Source organism: Heteronotia binoei, chromosome 1 (assembly GCF_032191835.1).
Source record: "Heteronotia binoei isolate CCM8104 ecotype False Entrance Well chromosome 1, APGP_CSIRO_Hbin_v1, whole genome shotgun sequence".
In the NCBI taxonomy this organism is placed as follows: Eukaryota; Metazoa; Chordata; class Lepidosauria; order Squamata; family Gekkonidae; genus Heteronotia; species Heteronotia binoei.
The window spans coordinates 61,025,573-61,048,181 of NC_083223.1; the positions used below are offsets into that span (position 1 = coordinate 61,025,573).

The 22,609-nt window shown below is 37.3% G+C and overlaps 1 protein-coding gene across 2 annotated transcripts in view; it reads left to right on the top strand.

The window, feature by feature from the left end:
• Positions 1-20,381, top strand: part of AGPAT5 (1-acylglycerol-3-phosphate O-acyltransferase 5) — a 47,580-nt gene extending 27,199 nt beyond the window's left edge. For both annotated transcript variants that reach the window (XM_060234979.1, XM_060234970.1), the window contains exons 5-8: positions 1,212-1,302; positions 9,337-9,495; positions 18,394-18,517; positions 20,059-20,381. In XM_060234979.1, the coding sequence (XP_060090962.1) occupies positions 1,212-1,302; positions 9,337-9,495; positions 18,394-18,517; positions 20,059-20,281 (597 nt within the window). In that variant the 3' untranslated portion in view covers positions 20,282-20,381. The remainder of the gene's footprint in view (positions 1-1,211; positions 1,303-9,336; positions 9,496-18,393; positions 18,518-20,058) is intronic.
• Positions 20,382-22,609: the final 2,228 nt, after the last annotated feature.

Below are 22,609 nucleotides of genomic sequence, written 5' to 3' on the forward strand. Positions count from 1 at the left end.
ATGAGTGTGAAGCACAGAGACCACAAAGAAGATAAACAGGTTGCCTACCTGTAACTGATGATCTTCGAGTGGTCATCTGTGCATTCACACTACCTGCCTTCCATCCCCTCTGCTGCCGGTCATGGTACTCTTGATAGGTGGCGGAGGGAAGGAAGTGGTGGGATATTCGTGCCCACCTGCTGGGCATGCACACTGGAGCTGTCATGCATGCCTACCGGGGTTGGACAGCAAAAAATCCTGGACTTTGGAATTACCTATCGGGGATCAGCGCTGGCACTTCATCCCATGCGTGTGAATGCACAGATGACCACTCGAAGATCATCAGTTACAGGTAGGCATCCTGTTTATTTTGTGCCTTGTGAGCTACCAGGATAGGAAGAGAAATGTTTCACTGGAGGTCAGAATTACACATTTTCTCCCTCTCCAGCTAAAATAGATGCAGATGGCAATGGGATGTCATGCACTTTTTATCTGAAGTACCTATACCACCTTTATTCCAACTGTATTGCATTACAGGATATGTTATATTAAAGTGTTGCAGCTGGAAGCTGGCTAGAAATATCTGTGCAGGTTTTAAGAGGCATATGTGCTGGGTTGATTACACTTTTCTTCTTCCTGCCTGATTGTTTAATTCATTGTTGGTTTAGCTACTTCTGCAGTTTCTTTTGTAACAGTTTTTTTGGGGGGGTCATTGTTCAGAAATATAACTTCAGAGTCCCTGGATATCACCATTACTCAACTTAACTGAGAAATAGTGTATCTTGGTTTATTTATTTAATTTATTCAGTTTTTTACTGCCCATTCCATGGAAGCAGGGCTCAGGCCAGTGTTCAACAACAAATCAAAACAACATATCGCATAAAATAGAACATTAAAATTTACAATTAAATTCAATTAAAAATCCAATTTAAACAGATGGCAATCAAAATTTCCCAGAAGTATTACTGCCTTGCGAAGGGGGTGGGGGAAGTGAGTGAGTGAGAGAGTGCCAGCCAGGGGTGGAGGACATCACTATACTCAACCAAATGTGTGGCAGAACATCTCTGCCTTACAGGTCCTGTGAGAATTGCATTGGTTGCTAGTGAACTTTCATTCTTCCATTCCCCCACACAAAGTTTTTGTTAATAGTTGCTACGTAATCACATTGCATGAGTCACATTGCAATGTCAAGCATTGAAAATATATATGTATATATGCTTTTAATTCTGCAGATATATCTTGTGATTTTTCCCGAGGGAACACGTTATAATCCAGCGCGCACAAAAGTCCTTGCGGGTAGTCAAGAATATGCTATTAAAGAAGGTAAGTGAAAATCAGATAACTTTGAGAAGAGTGAAGGAAAACTAATTAATATAAATGCAAGAATGACAGACTTTATTGCCAGACTCTGTGACTTTAAAAGAAGACCAATTCAGCTAGTCACCCTGTAAACAGTGCTTAATAATACCAATACCAGTCTTGACGTGATTTTCACTAGTTTTTTTTAATAACTTCCTGCACAATTTTATGAAACAGCTGGCACCTCAAAAGAACATTAGAAATGGTTACATGAAGCGACTTTAATACAGTTAAATTTAATAAAAGCATAGTATGGCTTTGAATTATAGCACCTTTGTAACGTATAAAGAAATTAGATACCAGCCTTTCTCCTGAACGTCTCAGGACCTAGATCAGGTAATATTAAGATAACAAAAACCAGCCTATAGAAATTGTACTCCCATTTAACCCAGGGTCACACTACTCTAAAAGTTCACCAGAATAGTTTTGTTTTGCAGAAAGCCAGGGCCGTAGGAGACCCCCTGAGCTCTTCCAGGAGGCTGTTTCAAAAATATGGGGCAACCACAGCAGGCTCAAGGCTGGGCTGTTGCTGAATTTGGTCTAGGCACTGGGGGTATTGACAGTAAATCTTGCTGGGGAATGATAAAGCTGTGCTGTGGGAGTATTCAGAGAGAGGCAGTCTTTCAGGTATGTGGGCCCTAAGTTATGCTTTAAACTTGAGCATCAACAGTTTTAAAGGTGAATACCAATTGGATTTAGAAAGTAATAGGCAGGTTTAATATGAGCTTTGGAGCAGGAATAGCATGGTCCCACAAGCTTTTGGTGAAAGCTGCACTTGGTCTGTGGTAGGAAGAAAAATCCCATTAAGTAAAAAAAGTTGTACGACAATGATCAGTAACTAAATTGGCCAGCAAACTAATCTGCTGGAAAGCACTGCCCAATGGACTATCTTTTCACCCCCTCACTCTGATAACTGGTGTCACCAGGTCTATTAATGGAGTGAAGGAGTTGAATGGTGGTACATCACCCTCTTGAATTTAGGTGTACAGCAGCAGTTCCAAAACAATCTAGCTAGGTTCTGCTGGCTGGACCACAGATCATTAAGGTAGAACTTTTGTCAGTTATTGCTGTTTCATAAAATTGTGCAGGAAGTTATCAAAGTGTCATTTAATGCCTATTGATGACCTTGAAACTACAAAGGAAGATTCTGTGGTTGGTTGGCCAATAAATGATACTCTTGCTCTTCACCTTTTCCAGTGCAAATCCTTTTATTTCCACTAGCAGAGTTTGGCTGGGAAGTGCAGGATCTTCAGCATAACCCTCTGGCCAGCATAGACACTTTGGTGTCTGCTCTCAGGCCCCCATATTGGCCCCTGTTGTGCAACATTCTTAGCCTCTCTTCCATAACTGCGCATATAGTGTCCTAGCAGCTGAAAGCAAGTACCAAATTATAGTTCTATCTTCTTTTGGAAATTTTTCCATTTGTAATCCCAACAGAAGAGTCTCTGCAGCTTTCTTGAATTCATATCCCAAGATCCTATAAATTTCTTGTTAGATCATCTGCTAATACTTTTTCACTCTTTCACAAGTCCACCACATATGGTAGAAAGAACCTTCATGTGTTTTACATTTCCAAGATCTGTCTGGCATCTTGTTATTCATCTTTGCCAATTTTTTAGGAGTCATATACCATCTATACATCATTTTAAAACAGTTGTCTTTAATACTCTGACATGTTGAAAGTTTCATAGAGTTCTTCCATAAATATTCCCATGTAACCATCTGTATTTCTTTATTTACATTTATTGCCCATTTAATCATTTGAGATTTCACTACTTCATCTTCTGTAGACCATTTAAAAGTAACATAAGTTTTTGAAATTAATTTTTCATTATCCCCAAGCAGAACTTTTTCCATTTCTGTTTGCACTCATCTTATTTCTTCAGTTTTTATATCATTTTCCACCAAACTCTTTATTTGTTGCATTTGAAACCAATCGTATATGTTATTCAACTCCACAGTAGTTTTCAATTCTATTTTGCCACTTTGTATTTTTAATAGTTGATTGTATGACAGCCATTTTTCCTCACCTGTCTCAGCTGTTATTTTTATCACTTCTGCTGGCACTATCCATAATGGTTTTCTTTCATCACCATATTTCTTATACTTCATCCAGGTATTCAACAATTATTTCTTATATAATGATGAGGGAAAAAACTATCCATCTTTTTCTTCCCATAATACATATAAGCGTGCCAGCCGAATTTATTTCCATGACCTTCCAACGCTAAAAGTTTTTTATTCAACAGCGTCACCCAATCTTTTATCCACACTAAACAAACTGCTTCATGATACAATCTTTAATCTGGTAATTGGAATCCTCCTCTTTCTTTAGCATCTATTAAAACTTTCATTTTAATCCTTGGTTTCTTTCCAGCCCATACAAATTCTGAAATCTTCCTTTGCCATTTGTTAAATTGTTTACTGTCTTTCACAATCGGAATAGTTTGAAACAAATACATTATTCTCGGCAAAATATTCATCTTAATTGCAGCTATTCTTCCAAGCAATGACAAGTTAAGCTTATTCCATTTTATCATATCTTCATCCATTTTATGCCATAGCTTTTCATAGTTATTTTTGAACAGGTCAATATTCTTCATTGTTATTTCCACACCCAAATATTTTACTTTAGAGGTAACTTCACATCCTGTTAGTCTCTGCAACTCCTTTTGTTTATTTACTTGCATATTTTTACATAAAATTTTTGATTTTTTTTATTAACATAAAATCCCACCAGTTCTCCATATTCTTGTATTTTAGCTAACAACAAAGGTGTTACTTGTGTAGGATTTTCATTTATAAACATTATATCATCTGCAAATGCTCTATATTTGTAAATAAATCCTTTAACTCTCAACCCTTCTATTTCTTTATCATCTTGTATTTGCATCAACAAAATTTCAAGAGTCATTATAAACAACAAAGGTGAAAGCGGACAGCCTTGTCTTGTACCTTTGATGATTATCATTTCTTCTGTAAGATAGGCATTTATACATAACCTTGCACGTTGTTCAGTATATATTGCCTTTATCATTCTTATAAAGTTTTCCCTCAACTCTATTTTCTCCATTACTGCAAACATAAAGTCCCAGTTCAAATTATCAAAAGCTTTCTCTGCATCCACAAAGAATAATGCAACTTCCTTCTCTGGATGTCTTTCATAATATTCTACAATATTTACGACAGTTCTAATATTGTCTCTTATTTGCCTTTTAGGGAGAAATCCCGCTTGGTCTTCCTTTATGAAATTTATCAAATATTGTTTAAGTCGTTCTGCCAAAATTCTTGTATATATCTTATAGTCATTATTTAGTAATGAAATTGGTCTATAGTTCTTTACATTCGTGACATCTCTATCTTCCTTAGGAATCAAAGAAATTACAGCTTCCTTCCATGTATTTGGTATTTTCCCTTTTATTATCGCATTCATCAGTTTTTGAAGTTTCGGTACTAATTCTTCTTAAAAAATTATAAAAATTTTGCCGTATATCCATCTGACCCAGGTGCTTTTCCAATTTTCATTGCATTAATCGCTGTTTCAATTTCTATTTTTTCAATTGGATCATTCAAATTTCTTTTCATATATTCAGTTAAGGGTGCTATTTTAATCTTTTGCAAATATGCTTCCATCCTTTTCTTCTTTACTTTGACACCTTTAAATAATTTAGCATAGTACTTGAAAAATTCTCTCTTTATTCCTTCTTGATCTATCTCTCTTCCATCAACCACAATTTTATTAATAATTTTACTTCCTCTCTATTTCTTCAGTTGCCAGGCCAAATACTTTCCAGGTTTATTTGCTCCCTCAAAGGACTTCTGTTGTAATTTTTTCAAATTCCATTCCAATTCCTTATTTAACAAATGTCTCATTTGTGCTTGTAGTATTGTAATCTCCCTTATAATTTTCTTTTTCCCTGGCCTTTTCCTCCGTTCCGCTTCTTTTTTCTTTATTTCATTTTGAATGTCCAACATCTGTTTTTCTTTTGCCCTTTTGTCCTTATTGCTTAATGTAATCAATATTCCTCTCATTACCGCTTTATAAGCATCCCACACTATCTGAAATTCTATATCATCTTTATAATTTATTTGGAAGAAAGCTTTAGTTTCATTTTCTAGAGATGTCACTAATTCTTTATTTTGTAGTAAATCTTCATTTAATCTCCATCTTCTCACTTTTTTAGACAATTTTGTAACCATAATATTGGGTTATGATCTGCACCTATCTTTGGTAAGATCTTTATTTTCTTAGTTATAAGGCCTAAGTACTTTGTACCCCATAACATGTCAATTCTGGAAAAAGTATTATGTCTTGCTGAAAAAAATGTATAATCTCGTACTTCAGGATTAAATTTTCTCCATATGTCTTCCAGGTTTTCTTGTTTAAGCAGTTCAAAGAAGGATTTTGTCAATTTTCCTTCTTTATTGTTATTTTTTTTTCCCAGATCTGTCCAATGTATTTTGAATTGTTCCATTAAAGTCTCCCATAATTATGACCTGGTCATATGTCACTTCATGTCACTGTATTATAATATCTTTTTAAAAAACATCTTTTGCACCATTTGGTGTATACAGTCCCAATAATAAGGGGGTTTTTGCATTTATTATTACTTCTACTGCCACAAATCTTCCATCTTTATCTTTAAATATTATTTTTGGGTCCAATTCTTGTTTAATATAAAATATCACACCCCTTTTCTTCTTTTCAGCCAATGAAAAAAATTCCAGTCCCAATTGTTTATTCCATAAAAATTTATAATCCTTTTGTTTAATATGAACTTCTTGCAAGCAAATTATATTAGTTTTGTTTTTTAATCCAATTAAATATTGCCTTTCTTTTTTGTGGTGAATTTAGTCCATTTACATTCCAAGATAATAATTTATAAGCCGTCATGGTGCAAATTCTTTATTCTCTTCATAAAATTTACGCAGCTGTGTATTTGTAATTGTAATCCTTCTTCCTTGTAACTCAAAGCTCAAACCTTCAGGTGTTATCCATCTATACCTCATTCCATTGTCACGTAGTTTTTCTGTTAATTTCTTATATATTCTCCTGTCATTTATCACTTGTCTTGGCAATTCTTTCATTATTCTTACTCTGCTTCCTCCCACTGTCAATGTCTTTTCAAAATTTTTATTCAAGATTTTCCCCACCATTTCTTTTGTCATATATCTTATAACCACATCTCTTGGTAAGTTATTTTTCTTGGAATATGATGAATTCACTCTATACATATAATCATACATATTTCTAGTCCCTTCAGGATCTTCCTCCAAGAAATCAGCAATTATTTTTATTACATGTTCTTTTAAGTCTGTCCCTTCTTCTTCAGGTACTCCTCTCAGACGTATTTGTGTCTCCATCAATTTACAGTCATGGATTGGTATTTTTTCTTGCATTTTTAATAAGGTGGAATCCTGAAGTCTAACTCTCCCTTCTACCTCCTGCACTTTTTTTGACACCACCACTAAGAATATAAGAACATAAGAGAAGCCATGTTAGATCAGGCCAGTGGCCCATCCAGTCCAACACTCTGTGTCACACAGTGGCCAAAAAAAAAAAAATTATTTCTATTTTAAAGTCCTCAATATTTTTTTAAAGTTCTTTTTTGCAAGCATTTATCATCTTTTCCACCCCTTTCATCATCCTAGCTTCCATTGCTTCCAACTGATTTTGCATCTTCTCCAATGAGGCAGCCCTTGCATGGGTTACCTTTGACTCTGACATTAAAAAAACAGCAAAAAATATCAGTGCATACATTTATACATATTGGAGAAATATTTGCTCAGAATAGCTTACCACAAAAGATGATGTATTTGTTTAATAATCATGCCACTGTGAGCCTGTCCTGATAGTTACTATCTTCCAGAGGAGAATCACAGTAGCAAATGTGTTCTGAAAGTTCTGTTACCTTCTAATGACAGGATTATCTTTCTCATGGATCACCAAAACACAACTTGAAGATGTGTGTTGTTCATTGATCCTCTTTGTTCTTTTTCTTTCTGTTGCAGTATTCTTCAGTCAGCTAATTTGTAGGGGGGGTGTTTTTTGGTATTATGCATCTCTGTTTCTGTGATTCTTTACCAACAGGGAGATTGTTATCTGGTAAATGACTTCCTGTCTGTAGGTTTGCAATCTATATGTGTAGAAAAGTCATTGCTGTCTTCAGAACAGCAGGTACTGGAGAAATGGCTTACTCTGTTTTTTTCAGAGCTTTTTTCATATATTTTGTGTGTGTGTGTGTGTATGTGTAAGGAAAACTGCTGAAACTTTCCTTTCTAAATCTTGATTATATTATCAGAGCCTTTCCCCCTACTGGTTATTCATGATGTACCTGTAGCATGCTTGCACATCTTTCTTTGACTTCATTAAACAGTTCTGAGCAGTGTGCTTTACTGCTTTTATGTCTTTTATCACTTCCATAAACCATGCAGGAAGAATTGTTAAGTATTTATATCCCACTTTTTAAAAAAACATGGAATGGGGGATTCAAATATGCACGAATTTGTTTTTTTAAAGCTAAAGTTTCTTTGTGGAGCTAGCATTATATTTGATAAATGAACCCTAGAAACTGGTATCCAAATTGTCTGAAAAAGGAATGGTTTAACTACTCTGTAAACAAAAGATTTGAGCCTCCTTTCCCCCCACTGGAGCAATTGCTTTAAAATCAGTGGCACTTAAACCAAAAGAATACTTTAAGCATGGAGCTGTACTCTTTTAAAATAGCTTTAACATCCCTGTCATCTTTTTGAACAAAATAAGTAACCTTGCTATTCTTTTTTTAAAATACTGGTTTTGGAAACAGTTCTGTTAGCAGCAGAGTACTGTAATTTAGAATAATAAAGGCCTCTTCTCTCCGTTCTTTAACTAAAAGAACTTCCCATGATAGGGTTGTGAAGCTTATTTTAAGAATGAGAAGTGCTTTCATTATCTTGCTTAGAACAAACTTTGTATTTCCCATATACAAATAGATAAGGAATAGAAAGGCAGAGGCACTTACAACCTAAAGTTTGATCAGAAGTTAATAATTTGCCTTGCTTGGTGGTGAGGGTCCAGGTGTGTTCATTGTTGAGTCCAACACTGAAAAAGCTGAAATAATATTAAGCAAAGTACACTGAGGGAAAACCAGTACTGAAGATGTCCAGGCACAGAAGGAACAAGGAGGTTTTCCCAAACACAAGTTGAGGTGTCCAGAACAGCAAGTAGCAGAAACACTCCAGAAAAAATCTAGCCCTGAAATGGAGTCAAGCTGCAGGCCTGCTTTTTATCCCATTTGGTGGGCTCAGAGAGTTGTGGAGAGCGATGAAAGGATCATCATGATTGGAATATATTATTTGAACTGATCAAGTGCCCCATCGGGATGGTTAAGCCAGCACTCTACGTCTAAATACCATTAGTGATGTGCGGTCCCCATCAGCAGATAGCTAAATCTGCAGATCAGGCCCACACAGATGCTAAAATCGATTTTTAAACAAACTTGGGGGACTCTACACAGTTGCAGAAAAATCTGAAATATTTTTTAAAAATTATACAGAAGGGATAATTCCCCAAAAGTAAAGTGCTTGAGCAGAGTTCGTCAGTGGGACAGGGCAGCCTTGCTGGGCCAGATGGCTACACAGCCCCACTGTGCTCATAGAGCATGCTGCCAGCAGCAGTGTAGCCTATAAGTCATGCTGGGCCCAGCAATTGCCATATAGTCTGTAGTGGCCGTGCAGCCCAGCAAAGCTGCTGAATCACACTGGGCTCAGCATGAAAGTGGGGAGGAGGAAATTTCCTCACACGAGTGTTGTGGATCCACACTTGTAAAGTGTATAATCCCCAGAACCCAGAAATTCTATAGCAAATGATCATCTACAGACCAGACAAAAAGTTGTAACCGGTATATAAATTGCAAACTTATAGACTGGAAATTCTGTGATGTCCACTTTTTCTCCTGAGTATCCTTTAATACTTTTTATCATACCTCTCCAGTTATGTGTACTTTTCTTCCCCCTTAGAACTTGCAGTGTTAACTCATGTTATCACACCACGAGTGAAGGCTACACATATCGCTGTAGATGAACTGAAAGATTTAGATGCTGTCTATGATGTTACAGTGGCATTTGAAGGTACTATGGATCTTAATGGACAAAGAAAAGAGGCACCATCCATGACAGGTGAGTAAATCACCTGGTTTAAATTCTAGTTTAAATGCTAAAAAGGCACTATAGAAGATAAATGTTTAATTACTCGATTTCTGTAATGTGTTAGAGAAGACTTGTATAGTTTATGGCCCACAGCCATGTGTTATAGCTTGCTCTGTTTCTGAGGTAGCAAAATGTGGGTTTTGGTGGGCTCTCTGATGATATATATGCTGTAGGTACACTGCAAAAAGAAAGAAAAAGAGTACTTTTATTTGGTATCCACCCCCACATTTTAGAGAATGTCAGCACAAGATAAAAGTATTCTTTAGAACTGAAAGCAAAAGAATTGCTATTGCTTAGATATGGTGATGAGACACCACCATGTTGCTAAATCTGCTTTTTGTGGCACTCTGATATTATCGCTCTGACTTCATGACCCCCTCAGTTGCTCTTGAGAATTGCAGCAAACATTTCAGGGAGCAAGAACTGTTTCTCCATATTGAAAAAAGTTTCCTGTGAAAATTCAGGCCAGTTTTATTGCTTCCCATATATAAAAATGTGTCCGTTATCTTTGAATTCATATCAAAATTATTGGAAGGAACAACCAGTTTGTGTTAATGTGCTGCGCATGTTCATGCTATTGCCACATATAGCACTTTGTTCTGAGAAGCTGAGAGCTTCCCCTTGTACAAAGCTTGAAATGATCATTGTTGGTCTTCAGCTCAGCAGTGCCATTTTGCCTCTAGCATACTGAATATGCTTTTTACAATTGGAACTTCTTCATCTTTCCAAAGTCTTAATAATTTTTTCAGCTGTCACCAGATGTCAAGATTTAAGTCAGCTGCCCCTGGGGTGATCTTGTTTATCTTGTATATTTGCTAAGAACAGGGACCAACAGTTTTGTTCCACATGAGAGTTTGGCAAACTTTTGCTTGGGTTGAGAGCTACGGGAAAGAAATTGGGATCTTCTTTGGCCTTCGTCTGAGTTTTGGAGGTGCTCAAAGCTTTGAGGTCTTGAGGCCAGACCTCACTTCTCTCTCATGTGAGGAAAGAGGCATCATCATGGTGACTATAAATTTTCACTGGCTTCCACAACTGCCCAAAACTTGAAAAGCCCTAACTAATATTGACGTACATTCACACATACTAAAGACTGTTTTTATGCTATTATACAGTCCTTCCAAGTAGGTGTACAAATTTGTAGTGACCACATTGTTTATAGTGTTCCTGTGGTATTTTTCCATCAGATGGAGTATTGAAAGAGTTTTTGTTCTACTTTGAGTTAGTGCTGAAGATAGATTCTTATTTAATTGTTTTATGGTTTCATAGACATTTTTTCAGTTCTTAAAAATTTGATGAATTTTATGGAACATACTTATAATTCTTGAAAAAAGTAATGCTATTCTCAAAATTTTCAGATTTAAGTGTGATGTTCGGTTTTGCTTCTCTGCACTTTTCTCAGACTTGAAATAGGTGAATATATGAATTATACGAAGTCTGGGACAGTGTTACATTTTTAGTACAAAATGCAAATGAGCAGTTGTACAACTGTTCATAAATTCCAGCATACAAGCCATGTTAGTTGCAGCAAAAACATTCGCTTATTGAAGGTTCTGATCGGGGGCCTATCTTATCTTCAGGACCACTTTTCTCCACACGTTCCCCAGAGAGCACTGCGTTCAGGAATGCAACATCTACTGTCCATCCCTGGACCAAGGGAGGCCAGGCTGTGTTCTACATGGTCTTGGGCCTTCTCAGTGGCAGCACCTGAAATATGGAATGCAGTCCCGGAGGCCATAAGGGCCCTGAGGGACTTCTCTCAGTTCCACAGGGCCTGTGAAACTGAGTTATTCTGGGCCTTTGGTACTTAAACTGGGAGAGGACTTTTGCCTGAAGTGACACTGCTGGTAACTTTACATTTTTATCTCCCACCCATCTTCCCTCCATTAGAATCCTGGAAGGTTATGAATTGAACTCTCCAAGCCACTAAAGTGTGAAATGTAGTAACCCCTCTTGTGTGCACTCTTGCATATCCCATTCATGACCTTCAAAGGGGGTTTTTCAGGGGGTTGCCATGCAAGATGGTAAAGATCTCTTTTTTTAATGTTTCTTATTTGGGGGGGGGTGGTTTGTATCTTTATGGTTCTTATGGTTTAACCATTTCAGATTAGAATTCACTTGGTCAGTTAGTAGCAGAGAAAGTACTGTGAATGCTCAATAACATAATGTCTACAATCAGAGCTTTTTTGAGCAGGAACACACAGCAACTCAGTTCCAGCTGGCTTGGTGTCAGGGGGTGTGGTCTAATATGCAAATGAGTTCCTGCTGGGCTTATCTACCAAAAAGCCCTATTCAAAACAATGGTGACATCAGGGATATGTGGCCTAATATGCAAATGAGTTCCTGCTGGGCTTTTTCTGCAAAAAGAGCTGTCTATAATTACTCAGGTTAATGAAATTACCCTATTATCTATAACAAATTGCGATGCCCATTAAATTATCATGTTGGTTAAAATATTTAGTCATGTTGACTCAAATTCTTAAATACATTTTTTTAAAGCTTCTCCCCCCGCCCCCCCCCCCCCGCCAATGCTAGGAAGGTGCTTGGGTGTTGGTTTTCTGGCACAAATTATTCCAGAGCTGGGGAGTAGTTACTGCAAATAGTCTTCTACTGGTATCATGTTGGGATCACTACAAAATTCATACTAATGAAAACATTAACGTAGGACCTAAAATTAAAAGATACTGGTTGAGTTTTTCTTGGAATAAGAAAGGTAGTACACATGTTAAATATAAAATACTTGTTGTCATCTCTAGGTTAAATTATAATTATAGGGAAAAGGAAAAGGTGAGGGAATTGTATTGATTTGAAAAGAAAATAAGACTTTTTAGCATCCCTGACTGCAATTTATGGCATGAAAAACAAGCTGAGCACAACTCTGACTTAATCAATAGATTATTTTTGTGGTGAAACTGAGTGTTTGTAAAGCAAAAACTTACTTTCCAGAAAGTTAAATATGCTGCCTGTGCTATACAAAAGCTATCTCAGTAGTTTGAAATGTCCATATGTTGACAATCTTTATTTGATAGCAACTTGACTAATTGGGATTACTATAGACATTTTTCCAGACAATTTTTCCATTTCTAAAGGCTTTTGTAAAATAATGTATAAAATTAAATATAAAATTAATAATATTACCAGTACAATATTAGGCAAGTTTGCAGTTTCAAAGTTATAATTGTTTTTCAGTTAATTATTCCTAGGAATTGTGTGAGAGAGGACATGGATGTTTTATCAATTTGTGAATGGGAGATAGGGATATAAAATCAGAACTACATATAATAATCTAAATATAAATTAATATTTGATTTGATCTGCACAGCCAAAGATAAAGTTGTTTTCTGTGTTTCCTCTCATACAGTGGAAATGATATTATTATCACTAATTATATAGAGAACGAATTAATAATACAAGTATGTTAGGGAATATCCCATGTTCACCTTGAACCAATTATATTCCTCAGCTCCCAGATCTCCTAGTTTAGCCACTCATCCATTCCTGCTAAAGTAATGATGCCAGGAAAAACATCAACAACCTCAGATATGCAGATGATACCACTCTAATGGCAGAAAGTGAGGAGGACCTAAAGAACCTCTTGTTGAGGGTGAAAGAGGAGAGCACAAAAGTAGGCTTGAAATGCAACATCAAAAAAGCTAAGATCATGGCATCTGGCCCCATCACATCTTGGCAAACAGAAGGGGAAGACATGGAAATAGTGACAGACTTCACATTTCTGGGATCCAAGATCACTGCAGATGGTGACTGCAGCCATAAAATTAAAAGACGTTTGCTGCTTGGGAGGACAGCTATGGCGAACTTGGGAAGTATAATAAAAAGTAGAGACATCACCCTGCCAACAAAAGTCCATATAGTCAAAGCGATGGTAGTAATGTATGGCTGTGAGAGCTGGACCATAAAGAAGGCCGAGCACAGAAGAATAGATGCTTTTGAGATGCTGGAGAAGACTCTTGAGTGTCCCTTGGACTGCAAGAAGATCAAATTAGTCAGTCCTAAGGGAAATCAACCCAGACTGTTCACTGGAAGGTCAGATGCTGAAGCTGAAGCTCAAATACTTTGGCCACCAAATGAGAAGGGAGCACTCATTGTTGAAGACCCTGATGCTGAGAAAGACAGAAGGCAAAAGAAGAAGGGGACAGCAAAAGATGTCCAGTGACACTGGACAGTGTCACTGATGTAACACACACAAATTTGAACAGACTTCGGAGGATGGTGGAAGATAGGAGGGCCTGGCGTGACATTGTCCATGGGGTCACAAAGAGTTGGACTCGACTGTGCAACTGAACAACAACAACATATACAGGAGTTATCTAATGCTGTAGCTCAGGGGTGGCCAATGGTAGCTCTCCAGATGTTTTTTGCCTACAACTCCCACCATCCCCAGCCAGCATGGCCAGTGGCTGGGGCTGATGGGAGTTGTAGGCAAAGAACATCTGGAGAGCTACCATTGGCCCTCCCTGCTGTAGCTTGTTTTATACAAAAATCGTTATACCACTTATTTTGTGTGAATAAGATCTTGGCTTGAATCCAGAATAGTATTTCCATGCACACAAGGACTTCAGCCCACAGAATGTGATTTCCTTGCCGCCTCCTGCCACACTGCAGTTCCAAATACCTCTGCTATTCCAGGGGGTGTCCTTCCCTGAAGCAGCATTTCCTGGTCTGTTTGGGGCTTCAGTAAGAGTGGGAGATGGGAAAGTCTTGCTTTGTGAGCACGAATCAATGAAAAAGCTATTCTGGATCCAGATTCTTTTTCATTGCTTTCCAAGACTTCCCATTTTTTCCAATTTTTTATTTCCCCCCTCCCCCCAGTTTTTATTAAAAGGGTGATCTATCAAGTTCATGTGATGTGTTTGTTTTGGGACCCAGAGTAAATTTTCCATTTCTGATGCCAATACGCTTTAGTTAGCGCTACGTAGACTTCAAGAACAAAATATATTTACAGTTCTAAGTTTTTCCCCTTTAAACTTTTAATATTAATATATGCTTAAATACAACAGATCTGCTTATGTAAAAATCAGTCAAATCTTTAACTTCTTTCTGATCTTTTTTCCCATTCTGTAATACTTTTTCATTATTATGCTTGACTTTTTTTTTTACTTTTTACCTTTTTATCCTTCCTTGTAGATATGGTTGATCCAATATGAGCAGAATAGTCTGAAGAATATCAATACACACAAATACCAAGAGTTGGAATCTTAGTACACTAATGTTTTCAGTATCCTGGCCAGTTAAATTGACTTAAATTGTCCCTTTCCCCCCTGGTTTCTCTTCTGGAAGCAAATACAGATGCTTCCATTATTCCATGAGATTGAAATTATTGTTATAGTTTTCTTAATGCTATTAACATTTGTTCCCATGAGAGTTCACTTTACACATTCTAATCAGTTTCTGTTTCACAATAAAGAAAGTTGTTCCTAATCAAATGTTTGAGGAAATATGTATGATTCTAAAATATGTTGCCTGATGTAGAGAGTTTTGTTTTACTCTTATATCCAAGAATAGCCTTCTGGCAAGTTGTGACGATTAAGCAACTCATCAAGTCTTTGCATTCCAAGCCAGTATTCCTAACGCTGGATGTAATTTTACTTAATGAATTGCTGCAACAAGGTTTGGGTTTTGTAGCTTAATTACATAAGCCTTTGGGGAATTGAACTGATGTGAAATTAAGGGTCATGGAACTACCATCAACCTTTAGTGGCTTCTATGATAGAATCCAGCTGTTCCAGCACAAAAACAGGAATGCTATAAATTGTTTTTATCCACTGGTTAACTTAAGTGGTTACAGTGACATTGGGTCTTTAAAAATGGCTTGGTCTTACTAAGATGAACGGCATAATTAAAATAGTTTCTTGATGTTGTTGATCATATCCAGTTGATTATGGTTTTAACTACACTGAATAAATTGGTGTTTTAAAAGAGTATTTTAGGCTGATAGCAAATCAGAGGAAGGAGCACAATCCAGTAGTGGTTTCCACATGTGGAAAGAAAAGTTGCAGAATTGCCTCGAGACGTATCATTTCAAAGCCTTCTTTGACCTCCATATTGCTTCATGTAGCGGCTGCAATACTCTGAATAAGGTTGTTTTAGAGGGTGGCCATTTCGGTCATCAGTAGAACCAGTTAGATTCAAGCCCAATAGCCCTTTAGAGACCAACAAGATTTTCAGGGTATGAGCTTTTGAGGGTTATACCCCAAAAATCATGTTGGCTGCTAAGGAGCTGCTGTGCTCAGATCTTGCTGAATAAGATGGTTTACATAGAAAGGAGAAAGTGTACTCACATTGTTTCTGTAGTTTGTGTATTACTTGACCATGGCTATAAAGAAAAAATTGTATTACTTTTATTCTCACACGTCAGAAGAGTTTAGCTACCTTGCACAACGACCAGCCCAACAGGCAAATCTAACAACAGCAAAATGTGGAGCAGTTTTACCTTAACGGGCAGCTCCAGCTTGATTTGTTCCACATTTGTTTGTGTAAGTGCCATCTTGTAGCTTCTGATTTACAGTGACTGTGTGAGAGCCCATTTTGTGTAGTGTTTAAGTGCACAGGCTCTTATCTGGGAGAACCAGGTTTGATTACCCACTCCTCCACAAACACCTGCTGATGTGATCTTGGGTCAGCCACAAGTTCTTTCAAAGCTGTTCTGCTCAAGAGCAGTTCTAGGAGAGCTTTCTCAGCCCCACTTACCTCACAGGGTGTCTGTTGTGGGGAGAGGAAGGGAAAGAAAAATGTAAGCTGCTCTGAGACTCCTTCAGGTAGTGAAGGGCAGGGTACAAATCCAATCTCAGTGAACTCCAAAACATCTTACAATTAACAACCTTGCTCAGCTCTTGCAAACTGAGGGCTCTGGCTTCTTTTATTGAGTCAAGCCATCTCAGGTTGGGTCTTCCTCTTTTCTTGCTGCCTTCAGCTTTTCTTAGCATCGTTGTCTTTTCTAGTGAGAGTTGTCTTCTCATAATGTGACCAAAGTATAATATCCCCAGTGTAGTCATTTTAGCATCTATGGAGAGTTCAGGCTTGATTTGATATACAACCCGCTTCTTTGCCTTTTGGGTGGTCCACAGTATCTGTAAAATTCTCCACCAGCACTACATTTCAAATTAATCAATTTTCTTCTTGTTGGCTTTCTTTACTGTCCAACATACTGTGAATTACCTTGACCTTGGTTGCCAGCAACACATCCTTACACTTAAGCATCTTTTCTGGTTCCTTCATAGCTACACTTCCCATTCTCCATCTCCTTCTGAGTTCTTGGTTGCAGTCTCCCTTTTTGGTTGATGATAGAGAATTGAAAATCTTTAACAATTTCAAGTTATTTGTTATCAGCCTTAAATTTGTTTAATTCCTCAGTAGTCACTAGTTTTGTCGTCTTGATGTTCAGCTGTCATCCTGCTTTGGCACTTTCTACTTAACCTTCCTCTGTAGTCATTTCAAGTCTCCGCTTCTGCCAATCATCCACATATCTCAAATGTTCCTTTCACCAGTTTTCACTCTACCATCATCTAAATATAATCCAGCTTTCCTTATATATTCATCATATAGGTTGAAGAAATAGGTAGCTAAAATATGCCTTTGTGTAACACCTTTGCCAATTGGTTCCAAATTTAGGTAACTTAAATATGAATTAGTTTTCAGCTTCTGCAACCTTTCTCTAATGTACAAACGTGTAAGTAGTGCACAAACAGAAAAGGCAAAAGAAAACATCTGGTATTGGAGCTTATACCCCTTTTTAACATTTCAGAAGAATACTTATTAAAGACTTATATTCCTGGTTATTAAAGACTTGAATTTCCCATGCAGTAGCTATGTTATCCAAAATGTACAAATCATAATGAAGCAAGACAGAATTAAATATTAAAATCCAATTGAATGGGTTTAATACTCTTGTAGCAGGATCTTCCTGGGACATAACCACCCATTTATGTTCAAGTATTTTGTCTAAATTAATACCAAAAGGTTTTTCTGCTGTATACCTAAGATTCCATTCATAGTTTCAGGTGGCTCTAAATTTAACACCTTGGAATTCATGAGTATCCTTTCAGTTCTGACACCATGATTCTCAAGATCAAAAGAATTTGGTAAAATTATGTGTACACCCAAAGTGTGGCTTTGTCTTGTGTGTGCATCTTTTGCAGCTGTGATATTGGATCTAACCAGTTCTTCAACTGGAGAAAAAAGGAAGGGTTCCTGCCTGACCACTGAAAAAGGCTGTGCTGGGTATTATGGGACCACTGTGTACAAAAGCACTGTGAGCCTAGAGCTCTACTAAGGAGGGGAATTGATTGAGGTTGAGTGGAAAAGCTGGAAGAATCCAACCCATGATCCAGAGGTGGGGGGGGGGGTGGAATCATATGTGCATGGAATCTTTGGAAATCCACTTTTGCTACACTAGAAGTGATACAATTTTGTTAGATTGGAAGTGATACGAACATTGTGCTTTTGATGCATTTCATAGGAAAAGTATCATACGTGGTCAACAATCCTGTTCTAATGATGAGTAGAGTCTGTTTTTTTACACAGTAAGTTTTCTGCTAGTGCAAAGAGTCTTGTGCAAATGTGCCATGCCTCTACTGCCAGAAGAACACTCATGGAAGAATGCTGTGACATTAGAAGAACCAGGTACATTGGTTCCAATCCAGTGTGCATAAGAGATGATAACTATTGTTTTTCCTTCTCAGTTCCATCCTACTCTTCTTCCCCACCACCTATGAACTGCTGGTGCAAAATGGTGCGGAGCAGCCAGCTTTGAGTTAGGATTCTAATCCTACTATGAATTTGGAATAATTAAACCTATATAAATCTTGATTAAATATAACCTAGACTATTGATTATATCCATTTGGGTTTTCAGACCTTCTCTGTAAGGAGTGCCCAAGAATCCATATTTATGTTGATCGAATTGATGTAAAGGATATTCCAAAAGAACGGAAGCATATGAAAAGATGGCTTCATGAACGTTTTGTGGCCAAGGATAAGTAAGTAGTTAAAAGTTCACTCACTGTACTGCATTTACAGCATCATTGGTGTAGTCTGAGGTTTCTGTTAAACTCAGTGTAGATTTATTTATTTAAAAGATTTATTAATCACTTTTCCCCCTTGTGGAATTTAGGGTAGCTTACAATATAAATTAAGCATTAGGGGAAAAAAACAAAATAAAGATAACAGTTACAAAACCCATAAGACTCACAGTTTAAAAACTCCAGGTTGGACTGCTGTTAATAAAAGCTAAATCTGTTAACATGGATGGGTTTTAGTTCTGACATTTTTATCGTGCCCTTCCTCCTCAGAGTTCAGGGCTGTCTGTGTACATGTTTCATCCTTCTCGCATTTTCACCCGAGAAGTAGCCTGTAAGATACATTAGGCTGAGAGGACATGACTGGCCCATGGTCACCCTTGCTAGTTACACCAACAGCTTGCATGTGCTAAAAAGTTTTATCCACATTAGGTTAAAATGTGATGATGGTCATCACGCCATCAGGTGTGAAGTGACAAATCATGAATCATGACTGCCATTATGAGATGTTGATATATCTCTTCGCTGTTTGTCCCAAGCTAGGGTAGGGAACTTATTTTTTCATTGTTAAAAGAATTGCATGTGTTTTTCATGGCATGTTTAAATTAGAGCATTGAAAACTTGATGTAAAGCAGTTAGCAACTTTCTCTAACGCGTGGAGCAGTCTTCTTGTACAGGCAGGGCATCATACTGCCACTGGATAACCCCTTGTTTAAAGGAAGAGTGCTTGAAACTGAAACATTGGAGCTCAGTGACTTTTAAAACCTGTCTTTTGTTCCTTGATGGCTTAAATCAGCTTGATTCAAATCAGTGCACCATGTCCCAAGCATTAATTTAGGCCTCTTCCAGTAGCACAATATGTTATAAGAAACATGAAGCTGCTAATAGAAGCAGCAACCCTGCAATGAGTCTCCCCTTCCCATGCAGTGGAATCTACAATTTATCATCTCACTGAACAATCTATCATCACCAATTCCAGCCAGTGGCATGGGTCAGGGAAATGATCTGTTGAGGTGAGGTAGATATTATTAACTAGACCATTTAATACAGAACTGCCATATTTCTTACAGTTGTGCAGTTCCCAGTGTCTAGAATAAAGTCAATTCATTAATCCTGCCTGGGGGGAGAAAAGTTCAAAACTTTGTTCCACATAATTTTCCAGTTGTTTAAATACAGAATGGGAAGGGGGAATAAGTAATTGTATTTGAGGAATGAACTGATGAAGAAACACACTAGCAGTGTTACATGAAGGGATTGTGTTAGCTCACAGTAATTTGTAGATATGGCCACAGTGATTTGTGAAGTCTATTAATGTCAGGGTTTTTATCATTATATTTAAGGATCTGAAGTCCTGGTGTGTGGTACTGAATAAGTCTTAGACAATGGAATGAAATGATAAATCATGATGATTCTGAGAACTTTTGAAAGAGGTTCCTAACTAAATGGATATGGTACACTAATATGACTTTCTATGTATGTTCTTACTCTTTCTTTGATCTTAGGTTACTAATAGAATTCTATGATGCAAAAGATCCTACACGAGGAAACAAGTTCCCTGGGAAATGTGTTCATTCCAGAATGAGCCTCAAGAAAACTTTACCATCCTTCCTATTTTTAACTGTCCTGACTGCTAGTATATTAATAACAGAATGTGGAAGAAAACTTTACATTAAAACATGGCTATATGGGACTTTATTTGGCTGGCTGTGGGTCAGTGTAATATAAGGGGATCCTACAGTCTGACACTCTTTGTCCTGTCTTTCACCTCACATAAAACTCTTTCATGAATTTATAATGAAATGTAAATAAAGCCTTATTAATGGAACTTTGGATAAATTGCGACTTGTGACCTATGGCCGTTGTTGAAAACGATCTGTGTGTCATTGTGCTCTCAGTGTTTTTTCCCCCAAGAAGTGCAGCAGAGGAGCTGTTCTGTTCTAACACACTGTTTTCCACCCGTTAGTGATTTACCTTTTTGCATATGATTTGCATGATCAGTGTCTGGCCAACAGAATGAGCTATAGGAGAATGCCTTCTTATATTTTCTGAGCAACCCCAGCCCCTGGGAAATTGGCTCCTGCTGGAGCTGGCGGACCCTCTTGGACAATATACCACATGGCATGTGTGACTGCAGCAGGAGGGGATATCCATCAGAATCATCCTTCCCATATTCTCATGCCAGCTAGCTTTTTGACTATTAATGAGGCTTCCTTTAGTCCTGCAAGAGTGAAGAAAGCATGTCGGGCAGATTCTCTCTCCTCCCCTCCCCCCCTTTCATCCAGCTTTCCACACTGCCTGGCATAGTATTTTGAAAAGTAACCTAACTTCTCAGCAGCTGTTTTTTTGAGGTTATTGGGGGAAGGAATGCAATATAGAATGCTGCAGCTAACTTGCTGCGTTTGTTGAAGTTTGGATTAAACTCTTATTTGGTAATAGATAAGTAACTTAAATGGACCAATGAATGTATTTGCTGATAATACATTAGGCGTATAAATTTAATTCTACCAGCATTCTGCTGGCAAAAGAATGAGGAGTTGGCAAAAGAGTGAGGAAGGTTATTTGAGTTTCTCCCATCACTGCAGCACCCCATAATAGCTTTTTGTCCAGCAGGTTGCTTGGTCCTACATAGCCTTTCATGGGTCTGGAAGGGAAGCCAGGGTACAAAGCTGCGTCTACCCATGGAAAGCTGTTAAAATCCACCCCTGTGTATTTTTTTTTGCCCAAGTTTTGTGGGTTGTTTGTTCACAACAACAATTATAGTGGTGGTACAAACTAAAAACCAAAGCTAGTGTCTACCAACATCTTGCTTTAATCTAATTTCCCCCAAGTTTGCCAATAAATTGGTAGAACACAATTGTTTCTAAAGTAAAAAAGAGAGCAAAATAAGATAAATGATACTTTGATTGCATTATATTGTTGGCTGACTTTTGTTCACAAAATGTTTTGTTATTTTTACCAACAGATTTCTTGCTTTTTAAAATACTCCTTGGTTTCTAAATTACTTATATTCAATATGTTGAGATATTGTGTGACTGAGGCTAAACAATGCCTATGCTAGGTTCCCAGAAGTGCTTGTTGGAACTCTTCAGCCAGTCTGTTGTAAATTTATAGTATTTGTGCCATAAACAGTGGAGTTTCCTGATACTTCAGGATGGCTTCACACAAGATAATTACTGTGGGTAGGATTGCATCTCTTATGAAGAGAGTATATATTTCACTATGAATATTCTAGTCAGGAATCAAAGCAGGGGGGTGGGGGGTTGCCAAGTGTGAAGTGATCCTTAGTCATATGGAAGCCAGTGGTTGAGTACTGCCATGAGCAATGCCACTATACAGTCAATATTGTATTTTGTGGTAACAAGGAACATCCACATGTTCTTGCCAAAATGTAAAGTATGTGCCTTTGTCTACTGATTTTGAATTTAACCTAGTGTTTCATGGTCGGAGCATTAACACTGTAATTTTGACATAATTTCAAAGTTTCCACAGTTGGTGTGCACATATGATAGGCTGGGAAATGCATATTCTGTTAGTCTTTCATGTATTTACAAATACATTTTTAAGAGCCATTGATTCTTGTAGCTATTATGTTTGGCAACATATTGGGAAAACTATTTCCTGATGTTATAAGGGGCTAATTTGTTCTGTGCTAAGTAGGGGAAAGGATCCTACTTCATATTTGTTGTTTTATATTAAACAAGTCAAGATTCTACCATAAAATGAAACATTAGAGGTTATTTTTATCTTCTCTTATTCATATACATCTTATGCTGGCTTTAGTGGAACTTGAATTGTTTTAAGGTCCATCATAAACAGGAATTGTGAAGCATCTTAGATTTTTAAAACAGTAAATGTTTCTGCCTCAGACTGGAATGAGTAAGCAGGGTCTTGTTCTTGTGCATTTCTCAAGAAGTTTTTAAGTATTCCCTATATTTCTATTTCAAATATTAAATACAATTCATCATTTTGACTTTAATTCTACAATCCTGATAACTAAATCTGACTTTTTAGTCAGCAGAAAGGCCTGTTGAGAAGCTACCTAAAACGATGTTT